This window comes from Dreissena polymorpha, chromosome 5 (assembly GCF_020536995.1).
Source record: "Dreissena polymorpha isolate Duluth1 chromosome 5, UMN_Dpol_1.0, whole genome shotgun sequence".
Classification (NCBI taxonomy): Eukaryota; Metazoa; Mollusca; class Bivalvia; order Myida; family Dreissenidae; genus Dreissena; species Dreissena polymorpha.
This window is the reverse complement of record NC_068359.1, coordinates 106,616,226-106,638,403: the sequence shown is the minus strand read 5'-3', so window position 1 is coordinate 106,638,403 and position 22,178 is coordinate 106,616,226. Positions and strand designations below refer to the sequence as shown.

At 36.4% G+C, this 22,178-nt stretch overlaps 1 protein-coding gene across 4 annotated transcripts in view; it reads left to right on the top strand.

Annotated features, from left to right (window-relative positions):
* Window positions 1-18,538, top strand: part of LOC127832189 (multiple epidermal growth factor-like domains protein 6) — a 119,821-nt gene extending 101,283 nt beyond the window's left edge. For all 4 annotated transcript variants that reach the window (XM_052357487.1, XM_052357489.1, XM_052357488.1 and 1 more), the window contains 2 exons: window positions 8,688-8,822; window positions 16,566-18,538. In XM_052357487.1, the coding sequence (XP_052213447.1) occupies window positions 8,688-8,822; window positions 16,566-16,636 (206 nt within the window). In that variant the 3' untranslated portion in view covers window positions 16,637-18,538. The remainder of the gene's footprint in view (window positions 1-8,687; window positions 8,823-16,565) is intronic.
* Window positions 18,539-22,178: the final 3,640 nt, after the last annotated feature.

Genomic DNA, 22,178 nt, shown 5'->3' with positions numbered 1-22,178 from the left:
CTTGAGTTATTATCCGGAAACCATCTGGTGGACGGACTGACCGACATGTGCTAAACAATATACCCCAAAAAAGCCACATAAGAAATGCAGCATAACACATTCTAAAAGTAAAAGACATCTGTGCAATGATATCTTTTCTTCAAATGGTAAGATGCCAAACAAGAGGGCCTGAAAGGCCCAAACTCGTTCACCTGAGATAACAAGATATTATTGGGACAAATATTGTGTCCAAAATTTATTAAGATCGGAAAATAAATGTGACCTCTCGAGTGTTAACAATGTTTTACTATAGCAATATAAGGAAAAATGCCCCACCTCCTGGCAGCCATGTTTTTCAACCAATTGTAACCATTTTCGAACTGATCCAAGATATCATTGAGACATATTCTGGCCAAATTTTATGAAGATTGGAATATAAACGTGCCATCCACAGAGTTAACAAGTCAAATGTTGACGGCTCACGACGACCATAAAGCGATCACAAAAGCTTACCATGAGCACGTTGTGTGATTACACTCAATGCGTTCAAATTTTTCTCACAGGCTTTGCCATTGACCTTTATAGTATGGATGGCTTTGTTATTATTTATTGCTATCATGTACCTGCAATATTGTGTGTATGTTTACAATACACAAAGCATATGACATAAATAGACTAATTGAGCTTATAATAATCTGATTACTATAGCCAGGTCAATTAAGGACTTAAAAAACATTTTTGTTGTCCTGATTTCATGAAGACTTGATATATATGCACATAGAGTTTCAAGATATGGGATAATCCACAAATAAAAAGTATTTTTGATCTGTGTTGTGCAGGCCCTTTTTCCATGACTGTCAAAGTGAAATTTCCATGTGAAAAGGATGTCAATTTTTTCATTCAACCATTGTGTATAAAGAACGGTTCTGCATATAATTTGCCATTTTGATAGGAGATGACCAGGGTGACAGAGAAAAGGGATATGCATTTGAGATCAGGTCAGGACTCCATATAAAAGTTGTTATATTTAAAAATGTTTAATTACCACATGACCACGGACTCTAGATCTCCGTGACATGACTAAGGTTCTAAATTAATCTAGTTTGAACATTTGAACTATATCTTTTAAAAACAATTAAAAAATAATATTTGATGCACAAATTTAATCTACCAATGTGTACAGATACTACTTAACATATATTTGACTGTATTGAATGTAGGAACTAGTTAAAATATCCATAGGAACCAGAGGGCCAAGATGGCACTAGTTCGCTCATCTGAGAGGAGTCGGTTCATTCAATCTTTACCAAACGTCAAACTTGACCTAGATATTGTCCCGACAAACATCCTGGTTAAGTTTCATCATTATTAATTTTCATCTGCGAGTCATGATCAATGTACCTATGAAGTTTCATGATCCAAGGCGTAAGTATTCTTGAGTTATCATCTGGAAACCATTTTTCTAAGATGAGTCACCTTGACCTTAACAGCCATTGTGTGAATACGTTTTTTGGCACTGTGACCTTGACCTTTGACCTAGTGACCTAAAAATAAATAGGGGTCATCTACGAGTCATGATCAATATACCTATGAAGTTTCATGAACCAAGGCATAAGCCTTCTTGAGTTATCATCCAGAAACCATTTTACTATTTCAGGTTACCGTGACCTTGACCTTTGACCTAGTGACCTGAAAATCAATAGGGGTCATCTGTGAGTCATGATCATTGTACCTATGAAGTTTCATGATCCTAGGCATAAGCGTTCTTGAGTCATCATTCAGAAACCATTTTACTATTTCAGGTCACCGTGACCTTTGACCTAGTGACCTGAAAATCAATAGGGGTCATCTTCGAGTCATGATCAATGTACCTATGAAGTTTCATGATCCTAGGCATAAGCGTTCTTGAGTTATCATCTGGAAACCATTTAACTATTTCGGGTCACCTTGACCTTTGACCTAGTGACCTGAAAATCAATAGGGGTCATCTACGAGTCATGGTCAATGTACCTATGAAGTTTTATGATCCTAGGCCTTAGCGTTCTTGAGTTATCATCCGGAAACCATTTTACTATTTCGGGTCATCGTGACATTGACTTTTGACCTAGTGACCTGAAATTCAATAGGGGTCATCTACGAGTTATGATCAATGTACCTATAAATTTTCATGATCCTAGGCCTAAGCGTTCTTGAGTAATCACCCGGAAACCATTTTACTATTTCGGGTCATCGTGACCTTGACCTTTGACCTAGTGACCTAAAAATCAATAGGGGTTATCTGCGAGTCATGATCAATGTATATATAAAGTTTCATGATCCTAGGCATAAGCATTCTTGAGTTATCATCCGGAAACCATTTTACTGCTTTAGGTCGCCGTGACCTTGACCTTTGACCTAGTGACCTGAAAATCATTAGGGTGTTTTGCGAGTCATGATCAATGTACCTATGAAGTTTCATGATCCTAGGCATACACGTTGTTGATTTATCATCCGGAAACCATTTACTATTTCGGGTCACCGTGACCATGACCTTTGATCTAGTAACCTGAAATTCAGTAGGGATCATCTGCGAGTCATGATCAATGTATCTATGAAGTTTCATGATCCTAGGCATAAGCGTTCTTGAGTTATCATCCGGAAACCATTTTACTGTTTTGGGTCACCGTGATCTTGACCTTTGACCTAGTGACCTCAAAAGGGGTCATCTGCGAGTCATGATCAATGTATCTATGAAGTTTCATGATCCTAGGCATAAGCATTCTTGAGTTATCATCCGGAAACCATTTTACTATTTCGGGTCACCGTGACCTTGACCTCTGACCTAGTGTCCTGAAAATCAATAAGGTTCATCTGCGAATCATGATCAATGAACCTATGAAGTTTCATGATCCTAGGCATAAGCGTTCTTGAGTTATCATCCGGAAACCGTTTTACTATTTCGGGTCACTGTGACCTTGACCTTTGACTTAATGCCCTCAAAATCAATAGTGGTCAAATGCGAATCATGATCAATGTACACATGAAGTTTCATGATCCTAGGCATAAGCGTTCTTGAGTTATCATCAGGAAACCATTTTACTATTGCGGGTTACCGTGACCTTGCTCTTTGACCTAGTGACCTCAAAATCAATATGGGTCATATACGAGTCATGATCAATGTACCTATGAAGTTTCATGATCTTAGGCATAAGCATTCTTGAGTTATCATCCGGAAACCATCTGGTGGACGGACATACGGACCGACATGTGCAAAACAATATACCCTCTCTACTTCGAAGGGTGGCATAATACAGTAGAATGAAACAACAAGGGAGGGAACTTGTTATGTCACAATTTGGCTGTGTATAAAAAGTGGTACTTAATTATCTCGCTAAACATGGGTCTAAATTATGTTTAAAAGCTATTTTCTGATTGGATGAAACAGTCCGAAATCATCCAATAAATAAAGTCGATATATTTATCTTGCGGAACATGCAATGCCATGCCGCATGCAAGCTATTTATAAAGTAAATATTGTAAATCAAAAGTTTGTTATGTTTTTTTTTCGCGGTCAAAGACAGTGTTCCTGGCTGAAAACGATGCAATATTACTTTTAAATCATTCATGCATTAGTTTTTAGCAAGAAAGAGGTAGAATATTAGTGTAAAACATAATTTTTTTTATTTAAACTTGTGTCTGCTACAATTTAACGAGTGGTTACGGAAATTACCGATTGTACAGATGTATCGACAGACATATGCAAAACGAAAGAAAAGCTTGCATATTTCAAGTTTATCAGCCTTGAAATTACCTATTAATCAAGTGAGAATCGAAATTATTAAAATATAAACCAGTAATGTTCATTAACACCAAAATCTTTGGGCACAACCATCGTATTTTTAGAAACCGTGACGTATTATTTTTCAGAAACCGACGATCGGTAATTTCCATAACCATTTGGAAAATTTCATGACTGACAATTTTCGTTTCTAATGTTTTTCTCAAATATTCTACCACAAAATTATTGTATACCATTACACAAATGAATGACAAGTAATAATTCCTTGATTTTTGGGAGTGACACTGTCTATAAATGCTAAAAAAAGCATAAAGGCTAAACTATTGTGCATACAATATTGAAAAAATAAATCATAAGTCAAGTGTAGACAAGTGTTCGTTTTATCCGATATTTACATTCATTCACATTGCTCAGACACTCAATTATAATGGAAATTATACGAATATCTGACAAAAACTTGCATTATTTATTTTTATCTTTAAACTTCCATTTCATAAATGTTTTTTTTATAAACGTCGTCAATTATTAATTGTATATAGATTTCTCTATAGTTTGAAAAACATTTACATTCTCATGTAATATAAAATGCAAATAATTAATAAAATATTCCCTTTTAATCAGTATGTAGGTTTATCGGTCAATAACAATATCACTTTGAACATTGAATTATTTAAAAGTTATAACAAACATTAAATGTTCTCCGAACAAATGATTCATAACATATAACAGATTGATAGGAAGATATGAACAAATCAAGGTTGCTAGGTTGCCCGCCTAGAATGGTCCCGTTAGTATGGAAGTACTTGATATATAAATGTATTAGCCTGTCGGTGTTGTAAAGACATAAAATATTTTATGAATGTCTCAAAGCGTAGAATTATTTTGTATTTAGTAAAAGAAAGGCAACATATAATCCTTAAGTGGCTGACAAGAACTTGTGGCTGAATACGACTATTTAGAGGCATTATGCTTCTTGAAAATAAAAGTAAACATCATTATATATGAATTTTCTGATCAAAAGTGTTATTTTTAGTGAATAGGGGAAATACATTTTCAAGAATAAACAATATAATTATAAATGTTTTGGCGAAGAGCATTATAGTATTATCATAGTACCAGTTTTGGTCTAAAAATACAGTAACATTTTTAAAATTTCATAACCCCTTGTTGCAAAAAAAATCATGAAAAATAGAATTTTCAGAGTAACCTATTAAAATAAAATATAAAATGCTTTATTAGACCCTAGATATTATTTTTGCAATCATTTTTCATCAATTACAAATGTTTAAAAAAAATTGTTTAATGCTACTCATGGTACCAGTTGTTTGTCGAAAATTAATTACATTTTTTAAAAATGCGTTACCCCTTGTTGCCAAAAAATTCATAAAAAATCTAATTTTCAAAAATATCCATTAAAACAAAAAGAAAATGCCTTCTTAAACCTTAAATATAATTCCTTCAAGCATTTTACATCAATAATTATTTATGTTTGAAAAAATCATTGGTTCATGCTAAATACTGTTTGATATACTGTAAATAATGTAACTACACATCCAAGTAGTGAGTCCATCAAACTATTGCAACCGAAACACCTGGTGTACCAAGGCACCAGCCGAAGTCAAATGCCTTCTGACTTAGTGCATTTTACTATTAATATTTGTATGCATTTGTATATGTTTGAAAAAATGTATAATCTTAAATGACATCTTCTGACCATGCATGTCCTAGATTTCAAAATCCAGGCCCTGGTCCGACACATTGGTAACATTAACGTTAAACTGTTACCAGGCTTCTGAATTTAATTAGCCAGGTCACAGGAAAAGGGCAGTCTAATCAGTATCCAATTAAACTATTTGCCATTGTCAGAAAACCGCTCTTAAGCAAACAGCTTTCAAGTAACTGCAGGCTGAACTGGATCTAAACTGGCCACAATCGCCTTAATGTCACTTTTACTGGGATACAGTTCATTTAACTTTAAAGGGATCTTTTCACGTTTTGGTAAATTGACAAAAATTGAAAAAAATGTATCGACTTCGCAAATTTTCGTTCAAGTTATGTTATTTTTAGGAAACAGTATTACTGAACATTTACCATGGTCTAATATAGCCATTATATGCATCTTGTAACGATTTAAAAATTATAAAGCGTTGCAACGCGAAACGATTGAATAATTTGGAGAGTTATGTTGTTGTTTTTTTATTGTGTGAAACTACGAAGATTGCTTATATTAGGTATAAAATACGTCAACCATTAATACTTGGCAGAAAAGTCGAGCAGGCTAATGCGTTTGTACTCCAGGACTAAGGGGGTCACTGGTTCAAGCCCTGCGGCGGACTACTTTTTTTTTAAGAATTTTATTCTTGATTTTTAACTGGAGCTTTTAAGATCCAATGTTTACATTTATCAATATAAAGCATTTAATGACTAACTTCAAAACAGGTTAAAATCTGTGAAAAAGCCCCTTTAACATAATATCTACTCCTATAAATATGAGGTCGATATACATGGACTAAACGTAAATTTCGTCTAATTATTTGGACTAATATATCAACTACTTAAATAGAAAGAAGAAAGAATTCATACAAACCAGTAATTTGAGTAAAGAGTGTGTAATCAATGTTGTATATATGTTGATATCGGGTATCATAGCCATTCAATAAGTCGCAAAATGCTCGAACAAAATTTATAAAGCAGAATGTGACTTAAATTGATAACTAAAAATACCAGTATCATCAGTATGCAAGTTTTGCCTTGTCAATCTGTCGAGATCCAGAAAGTGCTTCATTTCACACTGAATATATTCTTCGAATTCCATTTATTGTTGCATTACTAAATAGCGAAACAAGCCGATTTAAGCTGTAAGAAAGTTTTGACACGAGTGTTATCAAGTCCCTCATGGGCGAAGCCATTGTTGTAGAAAGTGATCCATTCACATCGAATATATCCTTCGAATTCCATCCATTGTTGTCATTAGCGGAGATTTAGTGAATAAATGATTAATATATCATATATGACAGCTTCTAAATAGCGAAACAAGCCAATTTATGCAGTAAGAAAGTTTTGAATCGAGACTCTAATGGGGGCGGCCATTGTTGAATGTTGGAACACGAACGACAACTCTGCTAGGAGAATGTTATCAATGAAAATCAACGAGCAATCTCCTACGCAGTGGCGAATGCCCAAGGGAAGTAACTGAAAAATCGAGTTATCTCAATCGGACTGGCTCGGTCTTTTACATAGGTCGCCATTGTGAAGAAAATGATGTTGTGACATGCAAAACAGGGGTCGCTTGTCAGAGAAAAAATTACAATCTGTTGAAAAGGTGTGTTTGATGGGCGATATGTCAATATCACATTTAATGATATCTAGTTATTGTAAACGATTATGAAGTAATGACATATACGATTACTCGGCCTTTGTGTGAACGTAAAAAGGTGTCCGAAATGTGGTCCGATACTAAACAGACCTCTTTTGCTGAATGGGGAGGGAGCGGACATGCCAATAGATGTCAATAAACTATTGACCTTAACGACCGGTTTGGGACAAAAGACGTTAATAACCGATAAATCAAACAAGCTGATGCGCGATTTACGTAGATGGAATGGTTATGAAAGGTTACGAAACTATATTCAGTACTAGTATTTCTATATTAGGTACTGCATAATATTAGTATGTAGCGTTCTTCGGGACATCTGTAGTTTGTTTGTACTTATGTATGCGGCTGAACATAGTGCGTGTTCTTTATCCGAATCCGAACTTCATGAAATTATAAAAAAGTTACATAGCTGCATAATATTACTACATTACTATATTACTACATCACTATGTTACTACATCCCTCTGTTTCTTCATCACTGTGTTACTACATCAATAAATAACTACATTACATGTTACTACATCACTATGTTACTACATCTCTATGTTACTACATCACCATGTTACTACATCACTAAGTTACTATATCACTATGTTACTACATTATTATGTTACTATAACTAATACTGCATCACTTAGTCCACATAAACGGACTCCCAGAGCCTTTGATAATTTTTGCTATGGCGGCTCTGGCAGTCCATATGCACCCCTTCATAAACATGGGTGCAGTTCAGTGCAGCGAATCCGTGCGCTTCACTAAACAGACGTCGTTCGAGACAAATTGAGGAAAATAATGAATAAACTTCATAAACATGTTAAATTTACCTGAATGGCAACCTACGGATGTCATCCTTTGCATGCACCGTATACAAACACGACGATGTTTCAACACACTTTTCTCGCTGATATTTTTATGTTTAAATTTGGAACAGTGTATTCTGTATCGAATACCGCATCGTTATCGACTTTATAGGCTGGAGCACATAACCCTACGTGCAAAATATTGGTGTACTGCGACCTAACCAATATTGGGTCAATTTTCCAATATGGCGGATACAGCGTACAAAACAAAACTTAAGTCAATAAAATTATTTTTTGCTTTAATGGTACCATTTGGATGAGTTTGTGGATTAGATAGGTAAACTTTTATAAGTTCTTGCAGTTTCAGTGTTCCTTAACCCTTGCATTGTTGATTACATTTTGCACCCATGGCAAAGAGAGAGCGCATTGCAACTATCAGCAACCCATTGGGTTATAAAGCTGATAGTTAAATTATTGCAACAACTGCATCACTATGTTACTACATCACTGTGTTCTTTCATTACTAATTCTATGTTTGTACATTACTACGTTACTACATCACTATGTTACTACAATTTCACAATAACACAAGGCGTAAAGTGGATTAGGATGTTTTCATTAATATGTATGATCCGGTTCCAATGTAAAAAGGCAACAACATAAAATCAATAATTAAGTGTATGTTTTTTATGAAGGACAAGAATGACCCGAATCTTTTATCTTGTTGAATGATAAAGCTGTGTTCGCATTTCAGCGTGCCCTGCAGGTCGGTATGGCCCCTCTTGCATGTTCCAGTGTGACTGTGAAAGTGGAGCCGGATGTGACCCCGTCTCGGGAGCCTGTATATGTCCCTTCGGCTGGATAGGCCCACGCTGCGACCAAGAAATAAGTACGTTACTTCTACAGCGATAATTGTTTTATGGATTTATACGAGTTTAAGATATGCTGATCTAAACGTTAAAATGATCGTTTCAATCATGTTCAACGTCTTCGACACACATGCATGTGATATATATGTGATACGTTAATATTTCCGCCAGATACCCGGCGTGATAAGCTGTACGGACAATAATGGTAAGCGCATGTCTAGAGCCCTGTGTGTTCTGTGTGTATTCTTTACCGTCTGTACCGTCTGCTCTCATATAACGTTGTTATCACGGTCAGGCCCCAGGGAACGTACCTTTTTGTTGTCTTGGTTTACATCTAGCTAAACCTCGTGTGGTTCTGCTTACACTTAAACAAATGTTTTATTTTATTTTATTTTTTGTGTGGATATGTTTTCTATATAACTTTTGTTTTCTTTTGTTTGTTCACACGTCACAGTTTTATTATGCTCCCCCAAATTTTTTGGGGGAGCATATAGTCGCCGCTTCGTCTGTCCGTGCGTGTGTCCGTCCGTCCGTGCACAGTTTTTGTCCGGGCTATTTCTCAGCAATTAATGACCGGAATTCAATTAAACTTTATGGGAAGCTTCACTACCAAGAGGATATGTTCATATTATCAGCCGGTTCTGGTCGGATGATTTTTATGCTCCCCCAAAATTTTTGGGGGGGAGCATATAGCCGCCGCTTCGTCTGACCGTGCGTGTGTCTGTCCGTTCGTGCACAATTTTTGTCCGGGCTATTTCTCAGCAATTAATGACCGGAATTCAATTAATCTTTATGGGAAGCTTCACTACCAAGAGGAGATGTGCACATTATCAGCCGGTTCTCGTCGCATGATTTTTCACAGAGTTATGGCTTTTGAAATTTTCCATTAACTGTACATATAGTGCAATTCTTGTCCGGGCTATTTCTCAGCAACTAATGACCGCAATTCAATTAAACTTTATGGGAAGCTTCACTACCAAGAGGACATGTGCATATTATAAGCGGGTTCTAGTCAGATGATTTTTCACAGAGTTATGACCTTTGAAATTTTCCATTAACTGTACTTATAGTGCAATTCTTGTCCGGGCTATTTCTCCGCAACTACTGACTGGAATTCACTGATGCTTTATGGGAAGCTTAACTACCTTGAGGAGATGCGCGTGTTATTTGTGGATTCTGATTAGATGATTTATTTAGAGAGTTATGGCCCTTTGAAATTTTTAAGTTGCTTAATCATCCTTCGTATTATTTTGCCCAAAGTTATGCCCCTCAAGACGTTTCCTTTTATCTGAATATATAGTGCAATATTGTGAAAAAAAAAACTTTGGGGAGCATCATCCGTCTCCGACGGTTACTTGTTCACAGAGTTATGGCCCTTTGAAATTTTCCATTAACTGTACATATAGTGCAATTCTTGTCCGGGCTATTTCTCAGCAACTAATGATCGGAATTCAATGAAACTTTATGGGAAGCTTCACTATCAAGAGGAGATGTGCATATTATCAGCCGGTTCTGGTCGGATGATTTTTCACAGAGTTATGGCCCTTTGAAATTTTCCATTAACTGTACATATAGTGCAATTCTTGTCCGGGCTATTTCTCAGCAACTAATGACTGGAATTCAATGGAACTTTATGGGAAGCTTCATTACCAAGAGGAGATGTGCATATTATCAGACGGTTCTCGTCGGATGATTTTTCACAGAGTTATGGCCCTTTGAAATTTTCTATTGTACATGAAGTGCAATTCTTGTCCGAGCTATTTCTCAGCATTTTATTACAGGAATTCAATGAAACTTTATGGGAACCTTCACTACCAACAGGAGATGTGCATATTATCAGCCGGTTGTGGTCGGATGATTTTTCACAGAGTTATGGCCCTTTGAAATTTTCTATAAACTGTACATATAGTGCAATTCTTGTCCGGGCTATTTCTCCCCAACTACTGACTGGAATTCAATGAAGCTTTATGGGAAGCTTAACTACCTTGAGGAGATGCGCATGTTATTTGTGGGTTCTGGTTAGATAATTTATTTAGAGAGTTATGGCCCTTTGAAATTTTTAAGTTGCTAAACCACCCATCGTATTATTTTGTCCAAAGTTATGCCGCTCAAGACGTTTCCTTTTATCTGAATATATAGTGCAATATTGTGACAAAAAAGACCTTTGGGGAGCATCACCCGTCTCCGACGGTTTCTTGGTTAATTTGAAACGTATCACTTATATCATTATAATCTTTATTTCTGCTGGTACTGCTTATATATGCTCTTGGTTTTGACAGATTTGCATGCGCTTTAATTTAATATATTTTCAGTAACAATATTTACTTCATTGAATTGTTAACTTTACATTTACTCATATATTCATAATGATCAAGTATCTATACTAATTAAGGAGATTGTCCGCGCAAATACACAGTACCGTTCATAGTGACCTTTTTGATTGTCTTCATCGTACATTCTTTCGTACACGATACTGTAACGTCACTGTTTTGTAATACACATACTGTAACATAACGCCCATCTGTCCGTCACTATGTGACTCACATTCATACTGTAACATAACGCCCATCTGTCTGTCACATATCTGCACACAGGCATTGGTCAAGGCTAAAGTCACTCAAGACCGATAGTCGTTGTGCGTTGCCCGATTATTAATTATGATACGCGTAGATCTCAACTAATTGACTCAACTGTCATGTATATTGGTCAATAGGTCTCGCCCCCTGTCATCAATACAGCGTTGTCACATTGCGAATGACAGAACAGAACACATAGTTTCCGCATTGTGGGTCGTATTCAACACATTCATACAAAAGATAGATACAATCATAGTGACATATCATTGCAAATAAAATAACATGCATTTAATTGTGTTCGTACATATAGAGAATGAACTTTTTGAACTAAAGGTTTAAAAGTGTGTCTCTAACAAACATACCTTTCTTAATATATCCACATCAATTAATTATATTCATTTTAAAGTTTAAATTAAATAACTGAGTGAATTTATAAATGGATTTTCATAGTAATGTATTTTAACACATGCTGTCTTATCTCATTATAGTTCACACTTAATTTTGTTAAATACCTTTTTTGAATGTTGACGCTTAATAACCTTTTTAACAGCTTAAGATTTACTCTCTCAATCTCGTTTGATCATTTTAAGTGAATAGTTCAATATCGATCCAACACGAGCCCCATAAAAATGATACATAATTTTTTAACTTAAGTCAACATTATTAAATTGGCATTATACAATATGCATATCTTTTAAAACTTTGCACAATAAATGTTTTTTGTTTTTTTTAATCTAGTGTAGCAAATACTGTTCTTAAAACATAAAATCCTGTTCCACCTACCGGTATATTTTAACAGTATTCACTTTCAACTCCCATGTTTCACACTAAGTTCCAATTTTATCGAAATGTTTCTGTAATGCAGATGGTGTTTTTCCAATAATATTTATCGTATCCGTATCATTGGCAAATAACACAAGCATTTATACAATATCATCTAGTGATAACCCATAATCGCTATCTTTAAAAACAACAACAACTCCTAAGTCTTCAATAGAAGCATAAAATACGAAAGGGGTGCAACCATATTCCGAAGTCCGAATCGAGTTTTGAAACAGTATTCTTTTCGTTTAAAATATTCTCAATCTGCTTATTGACGAGATGTCTGGTGATTGGTACACTCGCTTCTCACATAAGCGACCCGCGTTCAATACCCGTTCCCGAAAGCATAAGAGTTTGGTAGGTGTTTACCGTACCGGACAGATTGATTTTCCTCCGGGTACTCCGGCATCCACAACAACAACACCACACAACACTTAAGTGGAAAATCTTTCAGGAAAAAATTAAAAGCTTTAAGTTAAAGCAATAATTCAAAACTTGCGCTAAATTTCGTAAGTCCAGTTAAGTTAATTATGTAGGAGTGCTGGGGCACACTTATAATGCAGCCTCAGGCGCGTAAGGAACTCATAAACATCGAAATACAAACACATCGCTTATTGTATTGACAATCGTAGTTAAAATCTTGGCTTAACAGCTGAGCAGCGTCACACATCTAATATTGTTAATTATTTTGACATTTATCATCTGTTATAAAACTACATCCGGTCAATATCTTTCTCATTGGACGGCGCGATTGTTATCATAGCCGGTAACGCCAATAAGCACACCTTACGTTGAATAAAACATAGCCGACGACGGTTTCCCATGGGAAACGATGATCAGTTAATTCGCTGCAAATGATCACATCAAAAAAGATCGCGGCCATACAAACAGTATTCGAGTATAATGTCTCTCCTGCTGTAATGAACCTTTGTACGTGGACATATCAAGGGTAGTCACATGTAAAATAATGCGTTATAAAAATACTGAAAAAAGTTTTATTAATTAAGTTTGGAATAAAACCTTGATGTACTTGGTCATTGTCATGTTTGTATTCGCACATAACGTTGTATTTTCACATTGTGTCATTTTAATCAGTGCGATTGAATATAAACAGTATTCTCTTGGCACGGTTTCTAAGTTGATACAGAAGCACGCATATGCGTATGGTTTGAATTAAACATAGCCCCCTCATCATTTAAATATATCAAAAGTATCGAATAATTCGGGGACATACATGGCATGATGAAATATTATGTATACAGATTAATAATTTGAATGTTTTTCAAATTGTTAACAATGCATATGAAAGAGGCAACAACTTTGAAGCCATTTTTTCTACAAATAATTTCCTCTCCAGACAGCGACAGTAAACCAATAAAAACAATCTAGACGCATAAACATTAACAACCTAATTTCCGTTGATGTCCATGATCTTAGATACTTTGATCATGGTCTGAGACAAGAGCCTTACAGCCAGCTTTGTGGTACACATGTCATGATGTTATTTACCCGCCAATGATGTCATGAGGCTCAATCTGGGATAAATCGTACTTAATGCATATGCGTTATGTGTCGTCCCACATTAGCAGTCCGTACAGGTTAATCAGGGACGACACTGTCCGCCGTCACAGAGTTTTTGTTGAAAGTAAGTTTTCTTTTTAAAAAAATCCAGTGTAAGCGGAAAGTGTCGTCATTCATTAGCCTGCTGTGCGGACTGTATAGGTTTAAATAGACTGTACATGCTTCAGTGGGACGGTATTTTACACACCAGCCTTGAACCTCGTGTTCCAAGAGCGCGGCGCATACCTTACATTTGATATTCGTATCGTTAAATAACTCAAAAACACCTCGTACGTGTAAGCGTCTAACAAAACAGCCCGTCTAATGAAAAGTAATGCCTCAGACCTCACATCTATTCCCTCTTTTTATTGTATTTAAACAAAAATATTTTAAACAAAAACATGTAGACCGTGATCTACACGGTCTATGAAAGTTAAATTCCTGTTATCTTATCAGAACAGAACAGGGCATAAATTTATGACGACTTGTTAATAGTACATATTCAGCCGTAACCATGTTGTAATACACATATCAATAGGTCAAGTCAACAGGAATTTATCATACCGTAATGAGTGGCGTGCATACTATATGTCGTACTGCATGACAATATATGACATTTTACAAATATTAATGTGACGTCAATCGGGTATTTTGCAGTTCATCATGTATATCCCGATATCCACTCGTCAATGCCTCACATGACATAATGCTTACATCAACATGATTGGAAATATCCAGCCATTCGATGTGTTTTCCTTCGGATACCACGGGCCTGATTCTCTTTCTAATGCCTCGCAGCACACTAAAATTAGCTTGCATACTATTATTTTATTTATTTTCCGTTTATATGTATACAATACATAATTTAGTATTTTCTTACATTCAATTTAAGTTCAGAAGAAAAAATATTAAATTTTCAACAGAAGTTTGATCGTTTGGTTCCAATTTTCACGCGTTTATTAAACATTGAACACTTGAACACAGAATGCGAATTATAACGATTTACTATCTGATAAGCTCATTGTTGCTAAAACACAGCACATGCTAGTATATGTGCTATAACACAGCACATGCTAGTCTATGTGCTATAACACGGCGCATTCTTGTATATGTGCTATAACAGAGCACGTGCTAGTGTATGTGCTACAACACAACACATGCTAGTATATGTGCTATAACATAGCACATGCTATTATATGTGCTATAACACAGTACATGTTTGTATGTGTTTTATAACACAGCACATGCTAGTCTGTGTGCTATAACACAGGACATGCTAGTATGTGTGCTATAACACAGCACATGCTATTCTATGTGCTATAAGACAGCACACGCTTGTCTATGTGATATAACACAGCACACGCTTGTCTATGTGCTATAACACAGCACATGCTTGTCTATGTGCTATAACATAGCACACGCTTGTCTTTGTGCTATAACACAGCACATGCTAGTCTATGTGATATAACACAGCAATTATTGTCTATGTGCCATTACACAGCACACGCTTGTCTATGTGCTATAACACAGCACACGCTTGTCTATTTGCTATAACACAGCACACGCTTGTCTATGTGCTATAACACAGCACATGCTAGAATATGTGCTATATGACAGCACACGATTGTCTATGTGCTATATCACAGCACACGCTTGTCTATGTGCTATAACATAGCACACGCTTGTATATGTGCTATAACACAACACACGCTTATATATGTGCTATAACAAAGCACACGCTTGTCTATGTGCTATAACATAGCACACGTTAGTATATGTGCTATAACACAGTACATGTTAGTATATGTGCAATAACACAGCACATGCTAGTCTATGTGCTTTATTCGGCTAAAACAACGCGTACAGCTTGCATGACCGTCTGGTTGTTCAGTGGCAGACTCATGCCTCTTAAATTGCCCGTTATTATGTGCTGCACGTGCTTTGGAATAGGACTGTTGTTTGTTGAGATAATAAAGACGACGGTGTTTGGCTATGTGTGTTTTTCTGGTTCTGCTACGGCTATGTAGCTTACACATGTTTATATTGGACGACCATGAGCGAGAAACTTTCCTACAAGTATATGTGTATAAGTATCAAAAGTAACATTCTCGGAGGTCAGCTTTATGTGGCATAACAATGAATAGCTACTTACATTTTAACTGATTTCGTCTTTAGTTTTTAACCTCATTTAATTTGGGTTGTTGTTGTTTTTGTAAATGAAAAAAAAACGTAGAGTGTGCATATCGGGAATTTAGAGGCCGACAAATAGACAAACACACGAACGAAAACATTATTTTTCTAAATCTTTCTTCTGAATATGTGTGTGTCTTTATTTGCACAAACGTGATCTTGTATCAATGCGTTGACACGGTTAAATGTGTTTGTTCATGTTGACGTGCATAAATTATGTTGTATTCTTACCCAGCCTTTTGATTTTATAAATAACGAGATCATAAATAACGTTCGTGATTGAGCTGTTTGAAATATATTACATATTAGTCCATATGATATAGGTTGATTCGTTCAGTTTGTATAACAACAAGGAATTCAGCTGCTATCAAGCCTCCTAGCCTCGCTCTGGGAAAGTGGGTCTGTATTCATGTACGTAAAGTATCATCCCAGATTAGCCGATGTAGTCCGAACAGGCTTAATCAGGAACGACACTTCCGCCTAAACTGGATTTCAATTAGACGTCTTCCTTAAAACGAAAATGTCCTTGAAAGTGGAAGCTGGGACGACACTTTACGCACGTTAAAACCCGTTTTCCCAGAGCCCGGCTAACATATATCTTTGTTTGGTTTGCAGTGTTGCCAGGGCAAGGTCACAGGCGTGGGGACATCCCCTGGCAGTGGAACTACGCGCGCAGGCGCAGATGACACGCGTCGCCTGCTTAACCCCATCACCGGAAACTGCTCTCTGACGTCATAATTGTGTCAAACACTTCCCGTGCCGTTCAAAGAAGCTGAAAGTGACGCCTCGATATCTTCGCATTCACTTGCATGGACGCGATATTTATTATGTACGGGGTTTAACGCAAATTTAATATTGCTTATTATTATTGTAATTAGTACGAAAATATATATCAAATTCATCACAGAACATGCAGTGATGGCGATATGGGTGTGTGTATTTTATTATTGCTATATTTGTTTGTTATTATGATTATTATAACAAAGGATACATGGACATGTGTGACCTGTTTGTTTGTGAAAGATATATGATGAAGTGGTTATAATTGATAGATTACAGTGTTGCTTATTTACGAACACTTGACTCAAAGTGTCGTGACAAACGTGTGTTGACGCGGCAGACATTGCGTGACCCAAAGTGTCGTGACAAACGTGTGTTTACGCGGCAGACATTGCGTATGCGCGTACCCTGGCCAGTAGTTGTTCATGTGCACCGTCCGTTTGTATGCGGGGTTACATGGGTGTGACATATAAATGAGGTTATTGAGACATTATTAAACAATGGATGTGCGCTTCAAAATATGTGAAACATAAATATTCGTTTTTCAGCACGAATGTAAACGATGTCCGCGCTCTGATTGTGAATGTTTCTTTCGTTACTTTTTGATGAGCATTTGTAAGTTAAAGTTACTTCTATTCATATCATCTGTTTTATGCATGTGGTCATTCGGATTAGTTGTACTTGGAACGGTTATCGCGTTAATTAAGCATGTAGCATTACATGTGCATTGTGCCATGTCAGGACTAAGCTGACCGTTTTAATCGTACAAATCATGCATATTACCGTATTAAATTATTAATGTAACGAAACGTATGTTTGCTCTATGCTGCGTTACATGCGTTCTCGTTTTGATAACGATTACTTTCGATAGTTATGAAACCGATCGCTTCATTTTAATGTTATTTTACACAACACTGACTATAATGTATGAGCATCGTTCACAACACAGACTATAGTGTATGAGCATCGTTCACAACACTGACTACAGTGTATGAGCATCGTTCTGGGAAAACGGGGCTCAATGCATGTTCCTTAAGTTTCCGCACAGGATTGTCAGCACGTCACTTTCCGGCTAAACGGGATATGTTGCAAGAAAAGACTTTCTTAAAACGAAATATACCATAAAAAGGGAAAGTGTCGTCCCTGATTAGCATGTGCAGACTCTGTGCACTTTCATACAGATCAGTCGTCCCTGATTAGCCTGTGCGGACTCTGTGTACTTTCATACAGACCAGACGTCCATGATTAGCCTGTGCGGACTCTGTGCACTTTCATACAGACCAGTCGTCCCTGATTAGCCTGTGCGGACTCTGTGAACTTTCATACAGACCAGTCGTCCCTGATTAGCCTGTGCGGACTCTGTGTACTTTCATACAGACCAGTCGTCCCTGATTAGCCTGTGCGGACTCTGTTCACTTTCATACAGACCAGTCGTCTCTGATTAGCCTGTGCGGACTCTGTGCACTTTCATACAGACCAGTCGTCCCTGATTAGCCTGTGCGGACTCTGTGCACTTTCATACAGACCAGTCGTCCCTGATTAGCCTGTGCGGACTCTGTGCACTTTCATACAGACCAGTCGTCCCTGATTAGCCTGTGCGGACTCTGTGTACTTTCATACAGACCAGTCGTCCCTGATAAGCCTGTGCAGACTCTGTGTTCTTTCATACAGACCAGTCGTCCCTGATTAGCTTGTGCAGACTGTATGCACTTTCATACAGATTCTCAGAACGAGGCTCATATTGTGTTGTGAAACAAAAAAAAAATCATTTATATTTTATTGTTAGTAAAATAAATGTATACCATGTTGTTTATATTTTGTTAATTTTAAGCGTGAAAAACGGTGTGCGTAGATATAAAAGCAAAACAGGTAAAGACAGTTGCAAATATAATTATTCGCTTTTTATATGGGCAATATTTACTAAATTTGCAAATTTAGGCCCTAATAAAAAGTAGCACTAAATTCGTGCCAAAATATTCATTCATAATACATACCTTACTATGTATAGTATCAAATTCGCACAGTTGTTCATGCCATTATCACCACTGCGGGGTCATTATAAATAATCGGCCCTAACGCGAGCGCCGATTATTTATAATCGGCCCTCAGAATGTGTGCGCGTGACGTTCAACTGGAAAAAAATGGCGTCCACATTCAGTCTAAGTCGCAAATCAACGAAATAATCAATCATAATAAGTTTATTTAATGACAGGTAGCACGCACTTTGGATAATACAAATATCGATTGATACTGAAACTCTGCTTCACATTAGATTGATGCCAGATCTATTTGAACAGGATTCACCAAACAGCAAAATTTACAAAGTAAACGACACACTTACCTCTATGACAACTTTAATCCGATGTTTATAATAACAAAATAACTACGATGTGCAATCCGTTTTCTGTTATTATATCCGTTTATCTATATTTATTTTGAATCACACTTTTTTATTTTTAAACGATTGTAGCGAATGCTAACCACTGTCACCAAACACGATTCACAAAATCGAATGACTTTTCGGAGCGATTACAATAATTTTATTAAAGCTTCCAATTATGCACGACAAATGCACAATCCGAAATAGGTTTTTGTTTTCGTTCGATGCTTCAAAATATTTGATATAAACCTTTCACGTCCGAATAGCTAAAACTGGTGATTTTCGTCACAGAAATACGTCATAAATTGCGTAATCGATTATATGAAAATAAAAGTACGGATAGCTGGTTCTGTAATAAATTTTAGAGAAAAAAAAACAAAACATAGATAAACAAGATAGACAACACCATTTTGTGAATCGTGTTTGGTGACAGTGGTTAGCTAAAGCCCTCGGGCCGTTATGCTCCATGCGGGCCGATTATCACTGCCCGGCCCGCCTAAGTCGTGTATTATCCTCTAAATACCGTATAAATGATAAGAATTAACTAATGCCGTTCTTAAAAACCAATAATCAAATTTAAAAAAAATGTTTCAGATTCGCAAATTCTCGTTGTAGTTATGATATTTGTGAGGGAACAGTAATACTTAACATTTACCAAGCTCTAAAATATCCATTATATGCATCTTTGACGATTTAAAAACCTTAATAATTATAGAGCGTTGCAACGGGAAAAGATTGAATAATTTTTAGAGTTCTGTTGTTGTCGTTATATTTGGTGACACTACGAGGATTGCTATATCAAGTTAAAATACATCATTCATTGTATAAGCACGGAGAGCCGAGTTGTCTGAGCATTAGACTTTTACTCAAGGGGTCAGTAGTTCGAGTCCAGTTGAGGGTTACCTTGTTTTCTTTCTTTCATTTTATTCTTGATTTGTACTGGAGCTTTTTAGATCAATATAAAGCATTTCAGGGCAAACTTCAATATCTGCCAAAATCTGTGAAAAGGTCCTTTAAGGTAGCGCACCTCTAATGGGCACATATCCAAATATAATCTAATTAATTATTTTCTTAATCAGCATCATTTCACTGAACTACATGCAAATTTGTAGGTAGGCTTTCCATGCTTTTTAAAAAAAAAAATATACCGATTTTTTCAAAACCACCCCACGCTCGGCTTTTGTCCAGTTTATTTTCACCCCTGGGGAATGTAAAAGGTCCATAATTCATTCAAATTTCCAAATATGGGCATGCAGTTGGTGTGTACAGATGCTGTAAAGGTGTTTAAAGTTTAAACAAGATGAAATAAGTATTCTTTTACAGACATTTATTTTTTACAAATTTGTATCTATGGAAGAGCGCCATAAAATGTAAGTGATTTCAGCTAAGTAAAAATTGGGTCGGTTAGAAACAAAGTGTCATAAAATTCAAAATAGTATCATTTAAGTCATATTTTAAACTTAGTTTTTATAGAAACACTATATACAGCAAAAATACCAAGAAATAAACAGATTTACCGTTTACTTTTTGAAATAAAAATAAAAATGCAACATGCATGGTTCGTATTTTCAACGGTAAATCACCCAATTTCGCCATAACGTTGTTTAAATTTTAATAATTGAAGAATGTGCATAAAATTGCAACATATTTAACAATAAATATAGCTTATATGCCATATTAAATCAAATTACGTTAGAAAGTAAATAAAACGCGTCGCAAAAAAGTATACGTCGTCGGCAGGATTCGAACCTGCGCGGGAATATCCCAAAAGATTTCTAGTCTATCGCCTTAACCACTAGGCTACGGCACCTAATAGTCGGCTTTTCAACCTTCGAAGAAATCGCGGGAAATCATACGAGGTGCGCTACCTTAAAGCGATACATGTAGTCAAGGGACTTTCGCAAAAAATACTGTATTATATTCCCTCCTACATGCACAAACAATTTTTCACGCTATTTATAGTCATGAAACTGTCTTACAGCATTTCATCCACGTGCACATTTATTCATCGCCACGTGCACCTGATAGTGGCAGCCTGTGTATGATACATATCAACGCGTGGTGCGTAAGAACGATGTTTATTACCGAGTCACGTACACATACAGATTAAAGCTAGTGCACCCGCGGCCTAACAGTCACGTACATTATTGAAACAATATTAAGAGTGCGTGCACAAACAGATTACAACCAGTGTATACCCGGCTTTACAGTCACGCACATTATTATACCCCGCAAGAGGCCAAGGCATATAGCATTTGCGTTGTCAGTCCGTCCGTCCGTCCGTCTGTCACGAACATGTCAGGGCTATATCTCAGACACTATATAAGATATCATCATGCCACTTCCTGGGTGTAGGTGAGTGAGGAGATGTTCTATGCACAAGAACCACAACCCAACAACCACAACCCTACACTTTCTTAAACAACAATAACTGTCCATTGCTTCTTTGTATGATGTAACTCTTCAGGGCTACATGTCAGATACATACAATATTTCAAATTAAAACTTAAAAGCTTATATGATGAGAATAGCCTTGCACAAGAACCATAACCCTACGCTTTCTTAAATAAGAGTTATAACCCTTTTTGTTTTTGTATGATGTAACTTTTCAGGGCTTTGTTTTAGATACGCTACAAGATTTCAACGTGAAACTAAATATTTTTTATGCGTATACCGTATATCAAGGGATTTGCACCCATGCATATATACAGTGTTTTGGGCGGGGGATATCATTTTAACGAATTTACGTTTTGTACCAGTTATAAGAGTGCGTACAGGCCCATGTCTGTTTATCAGCATGTTATGTAAGTGATTATTTCGACATGAGTCCATGGGCATTCATGGAGGAGTTTTCAAATTAGGGGATCATGATGATAATGATGGTGATAAACAATGAGCATTATTTCCATAAATCGCGAGGGTCGGGTACAGAAAAAGGCCAATAATGTAAAATGCTTTAACATAGTTCTGATGCACGCATAGTAATATATAGTACTGAGTTCATGAATATTTAATCTGCTTTCTCAAAAACATACACATGAACGCTAACTACACATAATTATTGAATA